Source organism: Jaculus jaculus, chromosome 11 (genome assembly GCF_020740685.1).
Source record: "Jaculus jaculus isolate mJacJac1 chromosome 11, mJacJac1.mat.Y.cur, whole genome shotgun sequence".
NCBI classification, from domain to species: domain Eukaryota; kingdom Metazoa; phylum Chordata; class Mammalia; order Rodentia; family Dipodidae; genus Jaculus; species Jaculus jaculus.
Window position 1 is genome coordinate 17,910,732 of NC_059112.1, and position 18,347 is coordinate 17,929,078.

The window sequence follows — 18,347 nt, forward strand, 5'->3', positions numbered from 1 at the left end:
CATAAACATAAACATTTAGAGGGCAATTTGATGGGCACAACATGTTCATTTAGCCAAACAACAATAGTAGCTTTCCTCGTAGGCCCTATGACCTTCCTAGCCATAGACTTTTAACAACTATTTTATTTGTTTATTTGAGGGAGAAATGGTTGCACTGGGGCCTCTAGCCACTGCAAACTAACTTCAGAGGCATATACCACCTTGTGCATCTGGTTTACATGGGTACTGGGGACTCGAACCTGGGTCCTGAGGCTTCCCAGGCAAGCACCTTAACTACTAAGCCTTCTCTCCAGCTCAGCCATAGGCTTTTTGACTATCAGGTTGTGATTTAGGGAGTTCCCTTATGCCTCTCAAATAGTTCAGGCCAATGTTCTTGGTTGTCCATCAGAACTACATGGTAAAACCCTGTTGCTGAAGACAATATATGCTCAGCTTTAGGACACTGAGAAATCAAGCTGGAACTGGATGAAAAAGCCTTCTCCCTGCTGGCTAGCTGTCACAGAGCTGGAAAGCGATTCAGGCTACAGGGGAGAAAAGACATCAGTAGTTTTATCCAGAAGTTGACCTTTCAAGCTATATTACCCAGGAGAGAATTCATGTCTGGTACTGAATAATTTTTTTAAAGATATTTCTGCTCTTTTGATGTGGACATTGATTGCCATTAACTTTCTTTTTGTTTTGATTTTACTGTGTTCCCTAGATTTTCTTACACCATGTGTGTACTTTTATTGTACTTTTACTTGTTTCAAAAAAGTGTACTAGGGCTGGAGGGAGAGCTTAGTGATTAAGGCACTTGCCTGTAAAGTCAAAGGACCCAGGTTCGATTCCCCAGGACCCACGTAAGCCAGATGCAGAAGGTGGCACATATGTCTAGAGTTCGTTTCCAGTGGCTGGAGGCCCTGGTGTGTCTATTCTCTCTCAAATAAAAAAATAAAATTTTAAAAAATTAAAAAAAGAAAGTATACTAAATTTCTTTCTTGAGCTGTTGGTTGTTCAAAGTAGATTGCTTAGCTGGGCGAGGCGGGGTACACTCAAGAGGCAGAGGTAGGAGGACCGCCCTGAGTTTGAGGCCACCGTGAGATTATAGAGTGAATTCCAGGTCAGCCTGGGCTAGAGTGAGACCCTACCTTGAAAACAAGCAAACAAACCAAAAAAGTAGATTGCTTATTTTTTTATGTATTTGCATAGCTTCCAAAGTTTTTCTTTGATTTTTTTTTTTAATTTTTATTTTTTGAGAGCGACAGACACAGAGAGAAAGACAGATAGAGGGAGAGAGAGAATGGGCGTGCCAGGGCTTCCAGCCTCTGCAAACGAACTCCAGATGCGTGCGCCCCCTTGTGCATCTGGCTAACGTGGGACCTGGGGAACTGAGCCTCGAACCGGGGTCCTTAGGCTTCACAGGCAAGGGCTTAACCACTAAGCCATCTCTCCAGCCCCCAAAGTTTTTCTTTTAATTGAGTTTTAGTTTCATTGCATTTAGCCAGAAAAGATACTCAATCTGGTTTGAATTTTTTAAAGTTTATTGAGACTTGTTTTGTTATAGAATGTTCCACAGGCTGATGAAAATGAGTATTTAGGAACAGTTGGGTATAAGGTTCTATAGATATGTTAGGCCCATTTGGTCTAGGACAGGGCTTCTTAAACCCCTTTTAATGTGAAAATAGGCATACAAATCAAACATTTACTGACAAGCTATAAAGAAATTGATTTTCGGGACTTCCGGTTAAGATGGCGGCGTAGGTACCACGCCAAAGCAGCCTAGTGGGCAAAAAGACCACAAAAACTCAGCAAAATACACACTTTTACTAAAAAGTGAGGTGTATAGGAAATTGAGGCGGCAGCAGAGAAGTAGAAGAGTTATAGAGCAGCCAGAGCCTGCACAGGCGGGAAAAGCGGCTCCGGCAGCTCGGCCAACCGCCGCGGCCGCGGCGCAGCAGAAAGCCGCCAGACTCTCGGCTCGAGCCGCAGGAAAAGCCAGGTGCGGGATTTTCCCCTCACACCGCGCTCTCCGCAACTCGGGAAACGTGAGGGGAGAGCGGCAGCGAGCAGCGGAGGAGCAGACCGCAAGGTAGAAGCACATGTGGAGCAGCGAGACAACCAGAGCAGCCGCGGCTCCCTCCCCTCTCCCACCGCCTGAGCCCAGCTCCAGCGAACACAGCAGCGGCCCGGGACCGGGCCGAACCAACTTGGGCTGACAGCGGGACCCAAGCAGGAGCAGAGTTCGGCAGCAACTTCAGCGGCTCCAGCACCGGTACCAGCGGCCCCAGCAGCAGCGGACCCAGGAGCGGCAGCAGCGGCAGATCCCGCAGCAGCGGCTTCGGGGGGAGCAGCGGCGGTGGTCATGGCAGCGGCAGCTTCAGCAGCGGTGGTGGCTCTGGTGGTGGCAGCTATGGCAGCAGCAGAGGCAGCAGCAGCGGCTCGGTTTGCTCCGTAGGAAAAGCAAGTGGCCAGCTCCAGAAATCAGAACAGCAGCCCGACGACCCAGGCAGCAACTTGACTGAGACCAAAATCACCCAAGGTAACTGGGATTGCACCAGGGAAGGGTCTCACTTGGTCACAAGCTGACTTGGATCCCTCAACAGACCAGAAATCTAAACCTCTTTGTTGATAGAAGATCTGGTCATTATAATAACTACTCTTGCATACATACATACTCGGGGCTGTTTTTGATTGAATGTGTACAGTGTTTAGTTAAATTTTAGAATCTACCTGTATTTTATTCCACTCAGCCTTCTTGAATACTCCTATAGCAGGGAAACTCAACCCCTAAGAACATCTTTGTAGATACTCTGAGAGTCTTAAGAGCCACACCTAATACCTTAAGGTCCTACCCTGAAAATATATTACATCAAATCAATTGATACAGCTAAGAATACACAGCTAGCTAGAAAATCCAAGCATTAGCTTAATCCAAGATGCAAAAATATATACATTATAACACAAGAAACACTAAAAAGTAAGATGATATAAATCCACCTAAAAGTATTAATGCATCAGAAATGTCCTCCAGAGAGAAAGAGTTAGAGGAAATGCCTGAGAAAGAGTTCAAAAGAATAATTATAAATATGTTCAAAGAGGTCAAAGAACACATGAAAACAATCAAAGAGGAAATCAAAGAGGAAATCAAAGAGGAAATCAAAGAGGAAATCAAAGGAATCAAAGAAGAGGCAGGACACCAATTTAATGAAATAAAGAAGGCAATACAAGACATAAATAGGGAAATAGAAATAATAAAGAAAAACCAGTCAGAATTACTAGCAATGAAGAACACAGTTAATGAAATAAAAAACTCTGTAGAAAATCTCACCAGTAGGATGGATGAGGGAGAGGACAGAATATCTAAGCTAGAAGACCAGGTGGCAGACCTAATGCAGTCCAACAAAGAGAAAGACAAACTTATAGAAAAGTATGAGTGGGAATTTCAAGATATTCGGGACACTATGAAAAGATCCAATATAAGAATTCAGGGCATAGTAGAAGGAGAAGAACTCCACTCCAGAGGCATAGTAGGCATCTTCAACAAAATCATAGAGGAAAATTTCCCCCAAATTGGGAAAGAGGTGCCAATACAGATACAGGAAGCCTTTAGAACCCCAGCCAGACAAAACCCAGAAAGAGCCTCCCCTCGCCATATTATAATCAAACTTCCAAACACACAAACCAAAGAAAAATTATTGAAAGCAGTTAGAGAGAAAAATCAAGTTACCTACAAAAGCAAGCCCATCAGGATTACAGCAGATTATTCAACACAAACTTTTAAAGCCAGAAGGGCCTGGAGTGATATATTCCAAGTTCTGAAAGATAACAACTGTCAACCAAGGTTACTTTATCCTGCAAAGTTATCCATTCAAATAGATGGAGAAATAAAGACATTACATGACAAAAGCAGGTTAAAGGAGTATTTGAAGACAAAACCAGCTCTACAGAAAATACTTGATAGAATCCTCCATGCTGAACAAAAGGAAAAGCACACATATAAGGAACCTAGAAAAAACAAGCTATACTCAAATACCAGTTAACAGAAGAGAGCACAGATAGAACCAGTAACACACACACACACACAAAAATGGCAAACATAAATACACACCTTTCAATAATATCTCTTAATATCAACGGTCTCAATGCCCCAACGAAAAGACATAGATTTGCAGACTGGGTTAAAAAGCAGGATCCTACAATTTGTTGTCTCCAAGAAACTCACCTTTCTACAAAGGATAGACATTACCTTAGGGTGAAAGGTTGGAAGACGGTGTTTCAAGCAAATGGGCCTAGAAAACAAGCAGGGGTTGCTATCCTAATATCAGACAGGGTAGACTTTAGTCCGACGTTAGTCAAGAAAGATAAGGAAGGTCACTTTATATTGATTAAGGGCACACTCCAACAGGAGGACATTACAATCCTAAACATATATGCACCTAACATGGGGGCTCCCAAATTCGTCAAACAAACACTATTAGAATTAAGGTCACAGATAACACCAAACACAGTGGTGGTGGGTGACTTTAACACCCCACTCTCATCAATTGACAGGTCATCCAGGGAAAGAATAAACAGAGAGGCATCTGGACTAAATGAGGTCATAGAAGGAATGGACCTAACAGATATATACAGGACATTTCATCCAAAGGCTGCAGAATATACATTCTTTTCAGCAGCACATGGAACATTCTCTAAAATAGACCATATATTAGGACACAAAGCAAATCTTAACAAATTCAGGAAAATTGAAATAATTCCTTGCATTCTATCTGACCACAATGGAATTAAACTACAAATCAGTAGCAAGAAAGGCTATAGAGCATACACAAAATCATGGAAACTAAACAATACACTACTAAATGATGAGTAGGTCAATGAAGAAATCAAAAAGGAAATCAAAAAATTTATAGAGTCAAATGATAATGAGAACACAACATACCAAAATCTCTGGGACACAATGAAGGCAGTTCTAAGAGGTAAATTTATAGCCTTAAGTGCCTATATTAAGAAATTAGAAAGGTCGCAAGTAAACGACCTAATGCTTCGCCTTAAAGCCTTGGAAAAAGAAGAACAAGGCAAACCAAAAATTAGTAGACGGGAAGAAATAATAAAGATTAGGGCAGAAATTAATGAAATAGAAACAAAAAGAACAATCCAAAGAATTAATGAAACAAAGAGTTGGTTCTTTGAAAGGATAAACAAGATTGATAAACCCTTAGCAAATCTGACCAAAAGAAAGAGAGAAGAGACACAAATTAATAAAATCAGAGATGAACAAGGCAACATCACAACAGATTCCAGAGAAATTCAAAAAATCATAGGGACATATTACAAAAGCATATACTCCACAAAGTATGAAAATCTGAAAGAAATGGATGATTTCCTTGATCTATATGACCTACCTAAATTAAATCAAAATGAGATTAATCACTTAAATAGACCTATAACAAACATGGAGATCCGAACAGTTATCAATAATCTCCCAACTAAAAAGAGCCCAGGCCCGGATGGATTCACTGCTGAATTTTACCAGACTTTTAAGGAAGAGCTAACACCATTGCTTCTTAAGCTTTTCCAGGAAATAGAAAAAGAAGGAATTCTACCAAACTCCTTCTATGAGGCCAGCATCACCCTGATACCAAAACCAGGCAAAGATAGAACAAAAAAAGAAAATTACAGACCAATCTCCCTCATGAACATAGATGCAAAAATTCTCAACAAAATATTGGCAAACAGAATACAAGAGTATATCAAAAAGATCATTCACCCTGACCAAGTAGGCTTTATCCCAGAGATGCAGGGATGGTTCAACATACGCAAATCTATAAATGTAATACATTACATAAACGGGTTGAAGGACAAAAATCACATAATCATCTCATTAGATGCAGAGAAAGCATTTGACAAAATCCAACATCCCTTCATGATAAAAGTCCTACAGAGACTGGGAATAGAAGGAACATATCTCAATATAATAAAGGCTATTTATGACAAGCCTACAGCCAACATATTACTAAATGGGGAAAAACTGGAAGCTTTTCCACTAAAATCAGGAACAAGACAAGGGTGTCCACTGTCCCCACTTTTATTTAATATAGTTTTGGAAGTCTTGGCCATAGCAATAAGGCAAGAGACACACATAAAAGGGATACAAATTGGAAAGGAAGAAATCAAGTTATCATTATTTGCAGATGACATGATTCTATACATAAAGGACCCTAAATAGTCTACTAGCAAGCTGTTAGAGCTGATCAAAACCTACAGCAATGTAGCAGGATACAAAATAAATACACAGAAATCAGTAGCCTTCATATATGCTAACAACAAACACACAGAGGATGAAATCAGAGAATCACTCCCATTCACAATTGCATCAAAAAAAATAAAATACCTTGGAATAAACCTAACCAAGGAAGTAAAGAATCTATACAATGAGAACTTTAAAACACTCAAGCGAGAAATTGCAGAAGACACTAGAAAGTGGAGAAACATCCCTTGTTCCTGGATTGGAAGAATCAATATCGTGAAAATGGCAATCTTACCTAAAGCAATCTACACAATTAATGCAATCCCTATCAAAATTCCAAAGGCTTTCTTCATGGAAATAGAAAAAACAATCCAAAACTTCATTTGGAATCACAAAAAACCTCAAATATCTAAAATAATACTGAGCAACAAAAAAGAGGCTGGTGGTATCACCATACCTGATTTTACCCTATACTACAGAGCCATAGTAACAAAAACAGCATGGTACTGGCACAAAAACAGACATGTAGATCAGTGGAACAGAATAGAGGACCCAGATGTAAGCCCAAGTAGCTATAGCCACCTGATATTCGATAAAAATGCCAAAAATACTCATTGGAGAAGAGACAGCCTCTTCAGCAAATGGTGTTTTGAAAACTGGATAAATATCTGCAGAAGGATGAAAATAGATTCTTCTCTCTCGCCATGCACAAGAATTAAGTCCAAATGGATTAAAGACCTTAACATCAGACCGGAAACTTTGAAACTGCTAGAGGAAAAAGTAGGGGAAACCCTTCAACATATTGGTCTTGGCAAAGACTTTCTGAATACAACCCCAATTGCTCAGGCAATAAAACCACAGATTAACCACTGGGACCTAATGAAATTACAAAGATTTTGCACCGCAAAGGACACAGTGAAAAAAGCAAAGAGGCAACCTACAGAATGGGAAAAAATCTTCGCCAGCTATATATCTGATAGAGGATTAATATCTAGGATATACAAAGAACTCAAAAAGTTAAATAATAAGGAATCAAACAAGCCAATCAAAAAATGGGCTATGGAGCTAAATAGAGAGTTCTCAAAGGAAGAAATACGAATGGCATATAAGCATCTAAAAAAATGTTCTATGTCACTAGTCATCAGGGAAATGCAGATTAAAACTACATTGAGATTCCATCTCACTCCTGTCAGATTGGCCACCATCATGAAAACAAATGATCATAAATGTTGGCGGGGATGTGGAAAAAAAGGAACCCTTCTGCACTGCTGGTGGGAATGCAATCTGGTCCAGCCATTGTGGAAAACAGTGTGGAGGTTCCTAAAGCAGCTAGAGATTGATCTACCATATGACCCAGCTATAGCGCTCCTAGGCATATATCCAAAGGACTCATCTCATTTCCTTAGAAGTACATGCTCAACCATGTTTATTGCTGCTCAATTTATAATAGCTGGGAAATGGAACCAGCCTAGCTGTCCCTCAACAGATGAGTAGATAATGAAGATGTGGTACATTTATACAATGGAGTTCTACTCAGCGGTAAAGAAAAATGAAGTTATGAAATTTGCAGAAAAATGGATGGACCTGGAAAGTATTATACTAAGTCAGGTAACCCAGGCCCAGAAAGCCAAGCGCCACATGTTCTCTCTCATATGTGGATCCTAGTTACAGATGACTGGGCTTCTGCGTGAGAATGAAAATACTTAGTAGCAGAGGCCAGTAAGTTGAAAAGGAGACATAAAGGGTGGAGAAAGGAAGGGAGGAGGATACTTAATAGGTTGATATTGTATATATGTAATTACAATGATTGTAATGGGGAGGTAATATGATGGAGAATGGAATTTCAAACGGGAAAGTGTGGGGGTGGGGAGGGAGGGAATTACCATGGGATATATTTTATAATCATGAAAAATGTTAATAAAAATTAAAAAAAAAAGAAATTGATTTTCTAATTGTTATTTATTTATTAGAGACAGAGAGAGGGAGAGAAAGAATGGGTGCACTAGGGCCCCCAGCCACTGCAAACTAACTCCACAAGCATGCACTCCTTGTGCATCTGGCTTATGTGGGACCTGGAGAATCAAACCTGGATCCTTAGGCGTCACAGGCATGTGCCTTAACTGCTGAACCATCTCTCCAGCCCCCCAAATTTATTTTAAATCAGTTACTTGGCATATACCTAACTGTACCATTCAGCTAAGATGAAAGCAAATCTGCATACTAATGAGATGAACATTCTTGTTTATTCTCACATGAGGAAATACATCTTGGCTGAATATTTGGGATTATACAACACAGAGCATTTTCAGTGTTTTTCAGAGTTGGTTGATATTTTGATTTTATAATCAGCAGTGCTGAGAATTCCACTTCTTATGAATATACAATACAAAATGGGAGAAGTATGTTTTGTCCATTTCAGTAATTGTTAAAAATTCTGTCCTCATCCCCAGAATGCATTTAATGATTTTTTTTTAAATGAAATTTAGGTCAGCAACTCATGGTTGAATTTTTAAAATCAAACTTTCTAACAAGACACAATCTTAAAATGTACCAGTTTTATACTCACATGCTGAGGAATGGCAGAAGAATTTGGAACTTTGATTAGAGAAACCTTGTGGTTCCATAGGCAGAGAATAATGGTCTGTTCTGGTGAGAGTTTGAAAGACCTATGGGTAGAAAGAACTGTGGCTTGCGAAGACTGAACTTATGAGGTGTCAGAGGGAAAAGAGGACTTTGCCAGGAACTGGGCTAGAAGCTAAGCTGCATTCTGCCTATACCCTGAGAACTTGAGCCAAATTGAATTTTCAGTGGATTGGTGTGTTTGGTGGACAATGTGGAGCAGAAGGATATGAAAGAAAAGTTGTCATAGAAAGAAATGAAACCTGGCTATAGTGGTGCACACCTATAATCCTGGCACTCGGGAGGCAGAGGTAGGAGGTTCACCATGAGTTTGAGGCCACCCTGAGAGTAGTGAATTCAGGTTAGTCTGAGCTAGAGTGAGACCCTACCTTGAAAAGTCAAAAGAAAGAAAGGAAGGGAGAGAGGGAGAGAGAGAGAGGGAGGGAGGGAGAAAGAAAGAGAGAGAGAGGGAGGAAGAAAGAGAGAGGGAGGAAGAAAGAGAGAGAGGGAGGGGGAGAGAGAGAGAGAGAGAAAGAGAGAGAGAGAGAGAGAGAGAGAGAGAGAGAGAGAGAGAGAGAGAGAGAAAATGAAAAATTTGGGCAGGACAGTATGAAGATTCCTTACAATGCAGGAAAGAGAGGGTCATTGGATTTGCCACAAGGTTTTTTTGGAGATGGCCACTGGGCATTGTGAGGCACAGTTGCTGACATCCCTTGTGAAGCCATGTAACCGAGCCATGAAAATGAACCCTGGATTGCACTGGAGACCCTGGATTTTTGGAGATGCCAAGGTTGTAGAACAGCTGCCAGGGAAAACTGATTGTTCTGGTTTGGGTGGATCTGCCCCCAAAGCAAGCAGCCAAGACTCAAGGGGAACTTGAAGTCCCGAGATTGTTTCCTGAGTCACATATGCCTTCTTTTCTCTCTCCCTCCCTTCCTTCCTTCCTTCCTTCCTTCCTTCCTTCCTTCCTTCCTTCCTTCCTTCCTTCCTTCCTTCCTTCCTTCCTTTCTTTCTTTTTTTTTTTTTTGCATTGGGAATATTTACTCTGTGTCATTATGTGCTAGAACTATTTAACTTGTGTTTTAGTTTTCCAGGCTCCTAATTGAGAGACGAGACCGTCTTGAGTTTCAGATGAGGCTTTGGACTTTTGAACAGTGGTGAAGTTGGTAAAGACCATGGAGAGTTTTGTTTGTTTGTTTTTTGTTTGTTTGTGTTTTTTTTTTTTGAGGTAGGGTCTCACTCTAGCCCAGGCTGACCTGGAATTCACTATGGAGTCTCAGGGTGGCCTCGAACTCACGGTGATCCTCCTACCTCTGCCTCCCGAGTGCTGGGATTAAAGGCGTGCACCGCCAGCTACACCTTTGCTTTTTCTCCTCTTGCATTCCCCTCTCTGTCTTCTCTCTCCTTGTTTCCTCCTTTTTGACAATCATTGCCAATGTTTTATAGCACTCCATGCATGGAGAATCAGGAAAAAGAATTTGTTAGTTTGCAGAAATTCACTGTCACACTGATTCTTTGAAATAGAAAGAGTTTTACTTGGGGGCACTAGGACCTCACAGTCATTGGAAGGCTTGGGGCAGGAGGCTCTAGCCTGGACCATGCACATGACTCCAAAACAACATCCCAGACAGGCCAGCAGGGGAGTTTCATTCTCTCTCACAGTCTCCAGGGTGGTTTGTTAGAAAGCTACCCCTGGAGCTGTTTATTCAGGAATGCATTGCCTTAACTGTGTGCCAGGGCTCAGGTAGCCAATTACACTACAGCTGGGCCAGAGAGAGGCCCCTCTCCTTGCTAAATTCATTCCAGCATGAACTGGATAACTTGCCTTCAGCACCTGAAGAGCTGGTGGCTGGTCAGGAATTGTAAACATAGAAAACCCATTAGCCTGTTCTTGCTGGCAGCTATAATGGAGGAGCAAGAATTGTCTTCATTTCAGTTCTGCCTTCCAATCAGAGAAGGATACTTGATTGACTAGCCCTCAAGGATACCTAATGAGCTGCAAAGGAATTTGGAAAATATAGATTAGAAAAGAAAGTTCTTCCTGTCTCTGCAGAACAACAACAAAAAAACCACACCCGAGGGCCAGGCATGGTGGTGGCACACACCTTTAATCCCAGCAGCCCGGAGGCAGAGGTAGGAGGATCACCGTGAGTTGGAGGCTATCCTAAGAATACGTAGTGAATTCCAGGTTGGCCTGGGCTAGAATGAAATCCTACCTCAAAAATAAAAATAAAAGTATACCCTAACTGGGAGAGAAGAATGGCTATTGTGGGCCAATCCACCATATCTACCATCCAAGAACCATTTCAAAATCACTGTAAATTCACAGATGTTTTATAGCTTTTAAAAAGCATGGGAATAGAGTTTGAAAATGTAAAGGTAAGACTTAGGGCTGAAAATCTACCTCAGTGATAGAGTACTTGCCTAGCATGTATGAAAGCCTACTAAGTTCCCATCTCCCAGGACAAACCAACCCAAAGCCACAACCTCCACCACCACCACCATCACAACAACCATCATCACCACCACCACCACCACCATCACCACCAAAATCACCACCATCACCACCAACATCACCACCACCACCATCACCACCACCACCACCACCATCATCACCATCACCACCACAATCACCACCAACACCATCACCACCACAATCACCACCACCACCACCACCACCATCACTACCATCACCACCACCATCACCACCACCATCACCATCACCACCACCACCACCATCACCACCATCACCACCACCACCACCACCACCATCACCACCATCACCACCATCACCACCACCATCACCACCATCACCACCACCATCACCACCATCACCACCACCACCACCACCACCATCACCATCACCACCACCATCACCACCATCACCACCACCATCACCATCACCACCACCACCACCATCACCACCATCACCATCACCACCATCACCACCACCACCACCACCACCATCACCATCACCACCACCATCACCACCATCACCACCACCACCACCATCACCACCACCATCACCACCATCACCACCACCATCACCATCACCACCATCACCATCACCACCACCACCACCATCACCACCACCACCACCATCACCACCACCATCACCACCATCACCATCACCACCACCATCACCACCATCACCACCACCACCACCACCACCATCACCACCACCATCACCACCATCACCATCACCACCACCATCACCACCATCACCACCACCACCACCACCACCATCACCACCACCACCACCACCACCATTACCACCATCACCACCACCACCACCATCACCACCATCACCACCACCACCACCACCACCACCACCATCACCACCACCATCACCACCATCACCATCACCACCACCACCACCATCACCACCACCACCATCACCACCACCACCACCACCACCACCACCACCATCACCACCATCACCACCATCACCACCACCACCACCACCATCACCACCACCATCACCACCATCACCACCACCACCACCACCATCACCACCACCACCACCACCACCACCATCACCACCACAATCACCACCATCACCACCATCACCACCATCACCACCATCACCACCACCATCACCACCACCATCACCACCATCACCACCACCACCACCACCATCACCACCACCACCACCAGCAATGAAGATTTGCTTACCAAAGCACAGTATGTATTTCTTGAGGACCACACACCCCTTTAGGGTGACAAAGGTCTACCCTGGAGAAGCGGACAGTGTGGCTGTAAAGATGGAATGCGGAGCACTTTAGCATATTGTGTGCATACTGCAGCACACAGAGCAAAGAGAAGGAAGTGATTAGTCTGGTCAAGGGGGAGGAGTCTGCACGGACTTGAGAGAAGGGTGCCACCCACCTGCACTCAAGGTCGTGACCTTCCCAGTGCCACGGAGTGCTTGTGCAAAGGCAGTCAGGTTCACACTGCTGGCAGAAAACACCCAACCAAGAGCAGCTTGTGTGTGTGTGGTCGAGGAGGGGGCGGGTTATTTTGGCCCACAGACTCAAGGGGAAGCTCCATGGATGGCAGGGAAAACAATGGCATGAGCAGAGGGTGGACATCACCTCCTGGCCCACATCAGATGGATAACATCAACAGGAAAGTGTGCCACACACTGGCAAGAGGAAGCCGGCTATAACACCCATAAGCTGGCACCCAACAATACACGGCCTCCAGGTTTTAACTCCAAAATTGCCATCAGCTGGGGACTTAGCATTCCGAACATATAAGTTTATGGGGGACCCCTGAATCAAACCACCACAGGCAACAAAGTGTGAAATAGCATGGTCATGGGGAATCACAGCCACAGCACCATTTGATGCCTTAGAGCAAAATGTGTTGTCTACATAGCCCAAGCAGTAAAAGCTGCCTTATAAGCCATCAATTTCTGTTGAATTTGAAAACACCATTCTCACTTTCAAAGCACATAGTCGGGCTGGAGAGATTGTTTAGTGGTTATGGCACTTGCCTGAGAAGCCTAAGGACCCAAGTTTGATTCCCCAGGAGCCGCATAAGTCAGATGTATAAGGTGGCACATGTGCCTAGAGTTTGTTTGCCGTGGCTAGAGGCCCTTGCATGCCCATTCTCTCTCTAACTGCCTCTCTCTCTCTCAAATAAATAAATGAAATGAAAGCACACAGCATAATCTTTATTTACAAGAGCAGACTGTTGAAGGACTGGTATAGTAGCAAGGTAAATTTTTGACTGAGCACACACTAATTATGTACTATGTTAATAGAGACATTTAAGACATTGTCCTGGGGCTCACTGGATTAAGTGCTTACTGCTCAAACTGGAGTAAACTAGTGGATCCCTGGACCTCATATAAACAAACAAACAACAACAACAAAAAACCCACGAGCCATAGTGGGCTTCTGTGATTCTACCAGGCTGCTGGCAAGATGGGAGGGTTGGGGACAGGAGGATTTCTCAGAGGCTTATGGCAAGTGCTAAAAAGAACGGCAGAGCCTGAGCCAGAAAGAAAAACTTCTAGAAATGAGGTGGAGAGCCGAGGACTGACCCAAAAGTTGTCCTGTGACCTCGACACGCGTGCTTGGCACGTGTGTTCCTACACACACACACACACACACACACACACGAACCTATTCAAAAAATACAAAACAGGGCTGGAAGGATGACTTAGCAGTTGAGGCGTTTGCCTGCAAAGCCCAAGGACCCAGGCTCAATTCCCCAGGACCCATGTTAGCCAGACACTCACATCTGAAGTTCGTTTGCAGTGGCTGGAGAACCTGGTGTGCCCATTCTCTTTCTCTCTTTCTCTTTCTCCCCCCTCTTTCTCTATCAAATCAATAAATGAAAATAAAATATTAAAAAAAAATACAAAACAGCCGGGCATGGTGGCACACACCTTTTATCCCAGTACTCGGGAGGCAGAGGTAGGAGGATTGCCATGAGTTCGAGGCCACCCTGAGACTACATAGTGAATTCCAGATCAGCCTGGGCTAGAGTGAGACCCTACCTCGAAAAAACAAACAAACAAACAAATAGTGGATAGTGATGGCTATACCTGTTCTTGGGAATAACATGTTCTGATGACAGTTTAGGTCTGTGTTTCTCCTATGTTGCTTGGAATAAATTGACAGTATTATTTAGGGGACTTGCCTGAGATATAGAGGGATCAGTTGTATCTTCATTCACTTTAAAGTTAGAAACCACCAGTGTTGGAGGATTAAACTCAATGGTGCCTTGTCTAGCAAGCACAAAGCCCTGGGTTGGAATCTCTAGCCACCCCTGTTCCCCCAAAATGTTTGAACACTACTTAAGAAGCACCCCACCCTTTGAATACCTGTAAGAATTCACATCTGGAAGGCTGGAGAGATGGCATAGTGGTTAAGCACTTGCCTGTGAAGCCTAAGGACCCCAGTTCAAGGTTTGATTCCCCAGGACCCATGTTAGCCAGATGCACAAATGGGTGCAAGCATCTGGAGTTCGTTTGCAGTGGCTGGAGGCCCTGGCACGCCCATTCTCTCTCTTTCTGCCTCTTTCTTTGTCTGTTGCTCTCAAATAAATAAAAAAAAAATAACAACAACAACAAAGAATTTACATCTGGTTTTGCCCATTTGGTATTTTGCTTAGCTATTTTCTGTTTTTACTTAATTGCTTAGATTTATGTAGGACCTTTATAGTTTTGTATTACACACCTCTTAAATACTTCTGCATTCATGAAGGTGTGCAAATATACTGGCTAATGAAAATGAAGTGGGTAGACATGGTTGCATTCCTTTAAAGAATAACTTCTAAGTAAAACTGGAAGGGCTTTTTATCATAAGCTTTGAAGAATGGCAGTATAAAACTTTTGATAATATATAATAATAAGTATATATGTATATTATATACTATATATAACAATATGTATGTAAGAATTGTCTCATTGATAAGATCTATTTGTCCTCAGATATTAGAATAACCATGAAGACAAATATTATCAACACGTGGCATACCTTTATAAATATTCCCAATGTGATTGTCCCAGCTATTGAGAAGGAAATAAGAAGAATGGAAAATGGAGCATGCAGGTAAATAAAGCCATGCATTTTTCTCATGCACTGTTCACACAAGCCATGTTCTAACTTTCCTGGGCTGAATTTTAATTAAGCCTTAAATTTGCAATGTTAAGTTTTTGTAATCTATTTAGCTTGGCGAACTTGTTTATACTTATCCAACAAATATCTAGAGATACTAATCACTGTGAGTGGGTTTTTTGGAAGCATCTATACCAAGGATTTCTTTACTTGTTCCTCATGGGACATTTAAAACCAAAATAGCTGGGAGTGGTGGTGCACACCTTTAATCCCAGCACTTGGGAGGCAGAGGTAGAAGGATCACCGTGAGTTCAAGGCCACCCTGAGACTACATAGTGAATTCCAGGTCAGCCTGGGCTAGAGTGAGACCCCCCACCTCAAAAAATAAATAATTAATTAATTAATATCAAAATACATGGTATTACCTTCCATAAAAGTGAAAAGTACATAGAATATACACTCTAATAACATAATGTAAAAGTATAATTTAAATATTTCATTTATTTATTTATGTGAGACAAGGGAAAAGGCAGAGAAAGAGAGAGAGAGAGAATGGGTGAGCCAGGGTCTCTAGCCACTGTAAATGAACTCCAGACACATGTGCCACTTCATGAATCTGGCTCTATATGAGTGTTGGGGATTCAAACCCAGGTCCTTAGTCTTTCCAGGCAAGTGCCTTAACTGCTGAGTCATCTATCCAGGCCCAGAAGTATAATTAATGAAGAAGTTGCCTTACCAATGAATCGAATGTGTATAATGCAGTTGAATTTTCTGTTAGTGGAAGGAAATGTTAGTTAGGAAATGAGTTCGTTCAATTATATAATAGCACCTAAAGTTTGACACTACATTTTCTATCTGATAAACATTAACATTAACCAGTGCTAACCAATGCATCAAACAATAGGAAATGTGGGTGGTCTAAAAGGTAGGCAAACACAACCCATCCTTTCCAGCTCTTACTGGACTGTAATTAAAAATTGTGGGCTGGGAGCCAGGGGTGGTGGAGCACGTCTTTAATCTCAGCACTTGGGAGGCAGAGGTAGGAGGATCTCTGTGACTTTGAGGCCACTATGAGACTCCAGAGTCAATTCCAGGTCAGCCTGAGCTAGAGTGAGACCCTACCTCGAAAAAAAAAAAAAAAATTGCGGGCTGGGGCTGGAAAGATGGCTTAGCAATTAAGCGCTTGCCTGTGAAGCCTAAGGACCCCAGTTGGAGGCTGGATTCCCCAGGACCCAGGTTAGCCAGATGCACAAGGGGGCGCACGGGTCTGGAGCTCCTTTGCAGTGGCTAGAAGCCCTGGCGTGCCCATTCTCTCTTTCTCTCTGCCTCTTTCTCTATCTGTCTCTCGCTCTCAAATAAATAAATAAAAATAAGCAACAACAACAACAACAAAAACCCGACTACTTTAAAAAATTGTGGGCTGGAGAGAGGGCTTAGTGGTTCTAGTTCTTGCCTGCAAAGCCTAAGGACCCAGGCTTGATTCCAGATGCACAGGTGGCACATTCGTTTGGAGTTCATTTGCAGTGGCCAGAAGCCCTGGCGTGCCGGTTCTCTTTATCTCTCTCTCTCTCTCTCTCTCTCTCTATCTCTCTCTCTCTCTCTCACACACACACACTCTCTCTCTCTCTCTAAAATAAATAGATAAATATTTTAAAAATTGTTATGTGGGGGCTAGAGAGATGGCTCAGTGGTTAAAGGCACTTGCTTGCAAAGCCTGATGTACTGGGTTAGATTCCTCAGTGGCCCTGTAAAGCCAGATGCACAAAGTGGCATGTGTGTCTGGAGTTTGTTTACAGTGGTAGGAAGCCCTGGTGTCCAGATCCTCACTCACTCTCTATCTTCCTCTTTCTCTCATATATAGATAGATAGATAGATAGATAGATAGATAGATAGATAGATAGATATATAGATATATAAATTTGTTTATCTATGTGATACATTGCTGTGTGTTAGTTGGAGAGGGAAGGAAAGAGACGAGGCAAGGGTTCCTCATGATGAGAAATGTTGCTGCCTTAACGAGGTTGAAATGCTAATGACCTCCATCTCTGCCCCCTGCTGGACTGCAGCTCCTTTTCCGACGACGACAGTGCCTCTGTATCTGACGAATCAGAGAAGGAGAACACCCCTGCCCGGGGCTCCCACAGAAGGGCTGGGCCATCACAGAGGTGAGCCCGTTGACTTACTGGTCTGGGTGCGCTTTTTGTTGTATGTATGTCTGTGTGTGGGGGGGTATGCTTTATATTTGGGAGGGTGGGGTGTGCATATGTGTTTGTGCTGGTGTGTGTGTGCTTGCCTGTGGAGGCCGGAGGACAACCTCAAGTGTCATACCCACGAATACCTTCCACCGCCTAGAGCGGCTGGTCAGCAAGCTCCAGGGATCCTCCTGCCTCTGCCTCACCAGCACGGTGGGGGGTGGGGGGAGTGAGGGGAAGTGGTAGTGAGTGTTTGCTCCCACACCAGCATCTGTGTGAGGGCTGGGAGATTGAATTTAGGTCCTTATGCTTTCAAGACAACTGAGCACTTCTCAGGCCAGGGTGTGTTTTTATTTTATTTTATTTTTTTTGGAGAGAGAGAGAATTGGTGCACCAGGGCCTCAGCCACAGAAATCAAACTCCAGATGCTTGCGCCACCTAGTGGGCACGTGTGATGTTGCACTTGCCTCGCCTTTGCGCATCTGGCTAAGGTGGGATTTGGAGAGTGGAAATTGGGTCCTCAGGCTTGGCAGAGGAGCACCATGACCGCTAAGCCATCTCTCCAGCCCCCAGGGTGTGTTTTGAAACCATTCTTTGGATGAAGAGTCCTCTACTTCTTCCACACAGTGGGTTTGGAAAATGCTCTTGCTAGTTAGATATTACATAAGCTCTCAGGGGTGGTGTTGTTCCTTAACCTATTTCTCCTCTCTTGAAAGATTGCCAGTGCCTGTGATTATG

At 43.3% G+C, this 18,347-nt stretch overlaps 1 protein-coding gene across 1 annotated transcript in view; it reads left to right on the forward strand.

The window, feature by feature from the left end:
* Cnga1 (cyclic nucleotide gated channel subunit alpha 1) overlaps positions 1 to 18,347 on the forward strand; it is a 57,671-nt gene that overhangs the window by 26,956 nt on the left and 12,368 nt on the right. Inside the window, exons 4-5 of the mRNA XM_004658685.2 lie at positions 15,291 to 15,411; positions 17,484 to 17,582. Of these exons, the coding sequence (XP_004658742.2) occupies positions 15,305 to 15,411; positions 17,484 to 17,582 (206 nt within the window). The 5' untranslated portion in view covers positions 15,291 to 15,304. The remainder of the gene's footprint in view (positions 1 to 15,290; positions 15,412 to 17,483; positions 17,583 to 18,347) is intronic.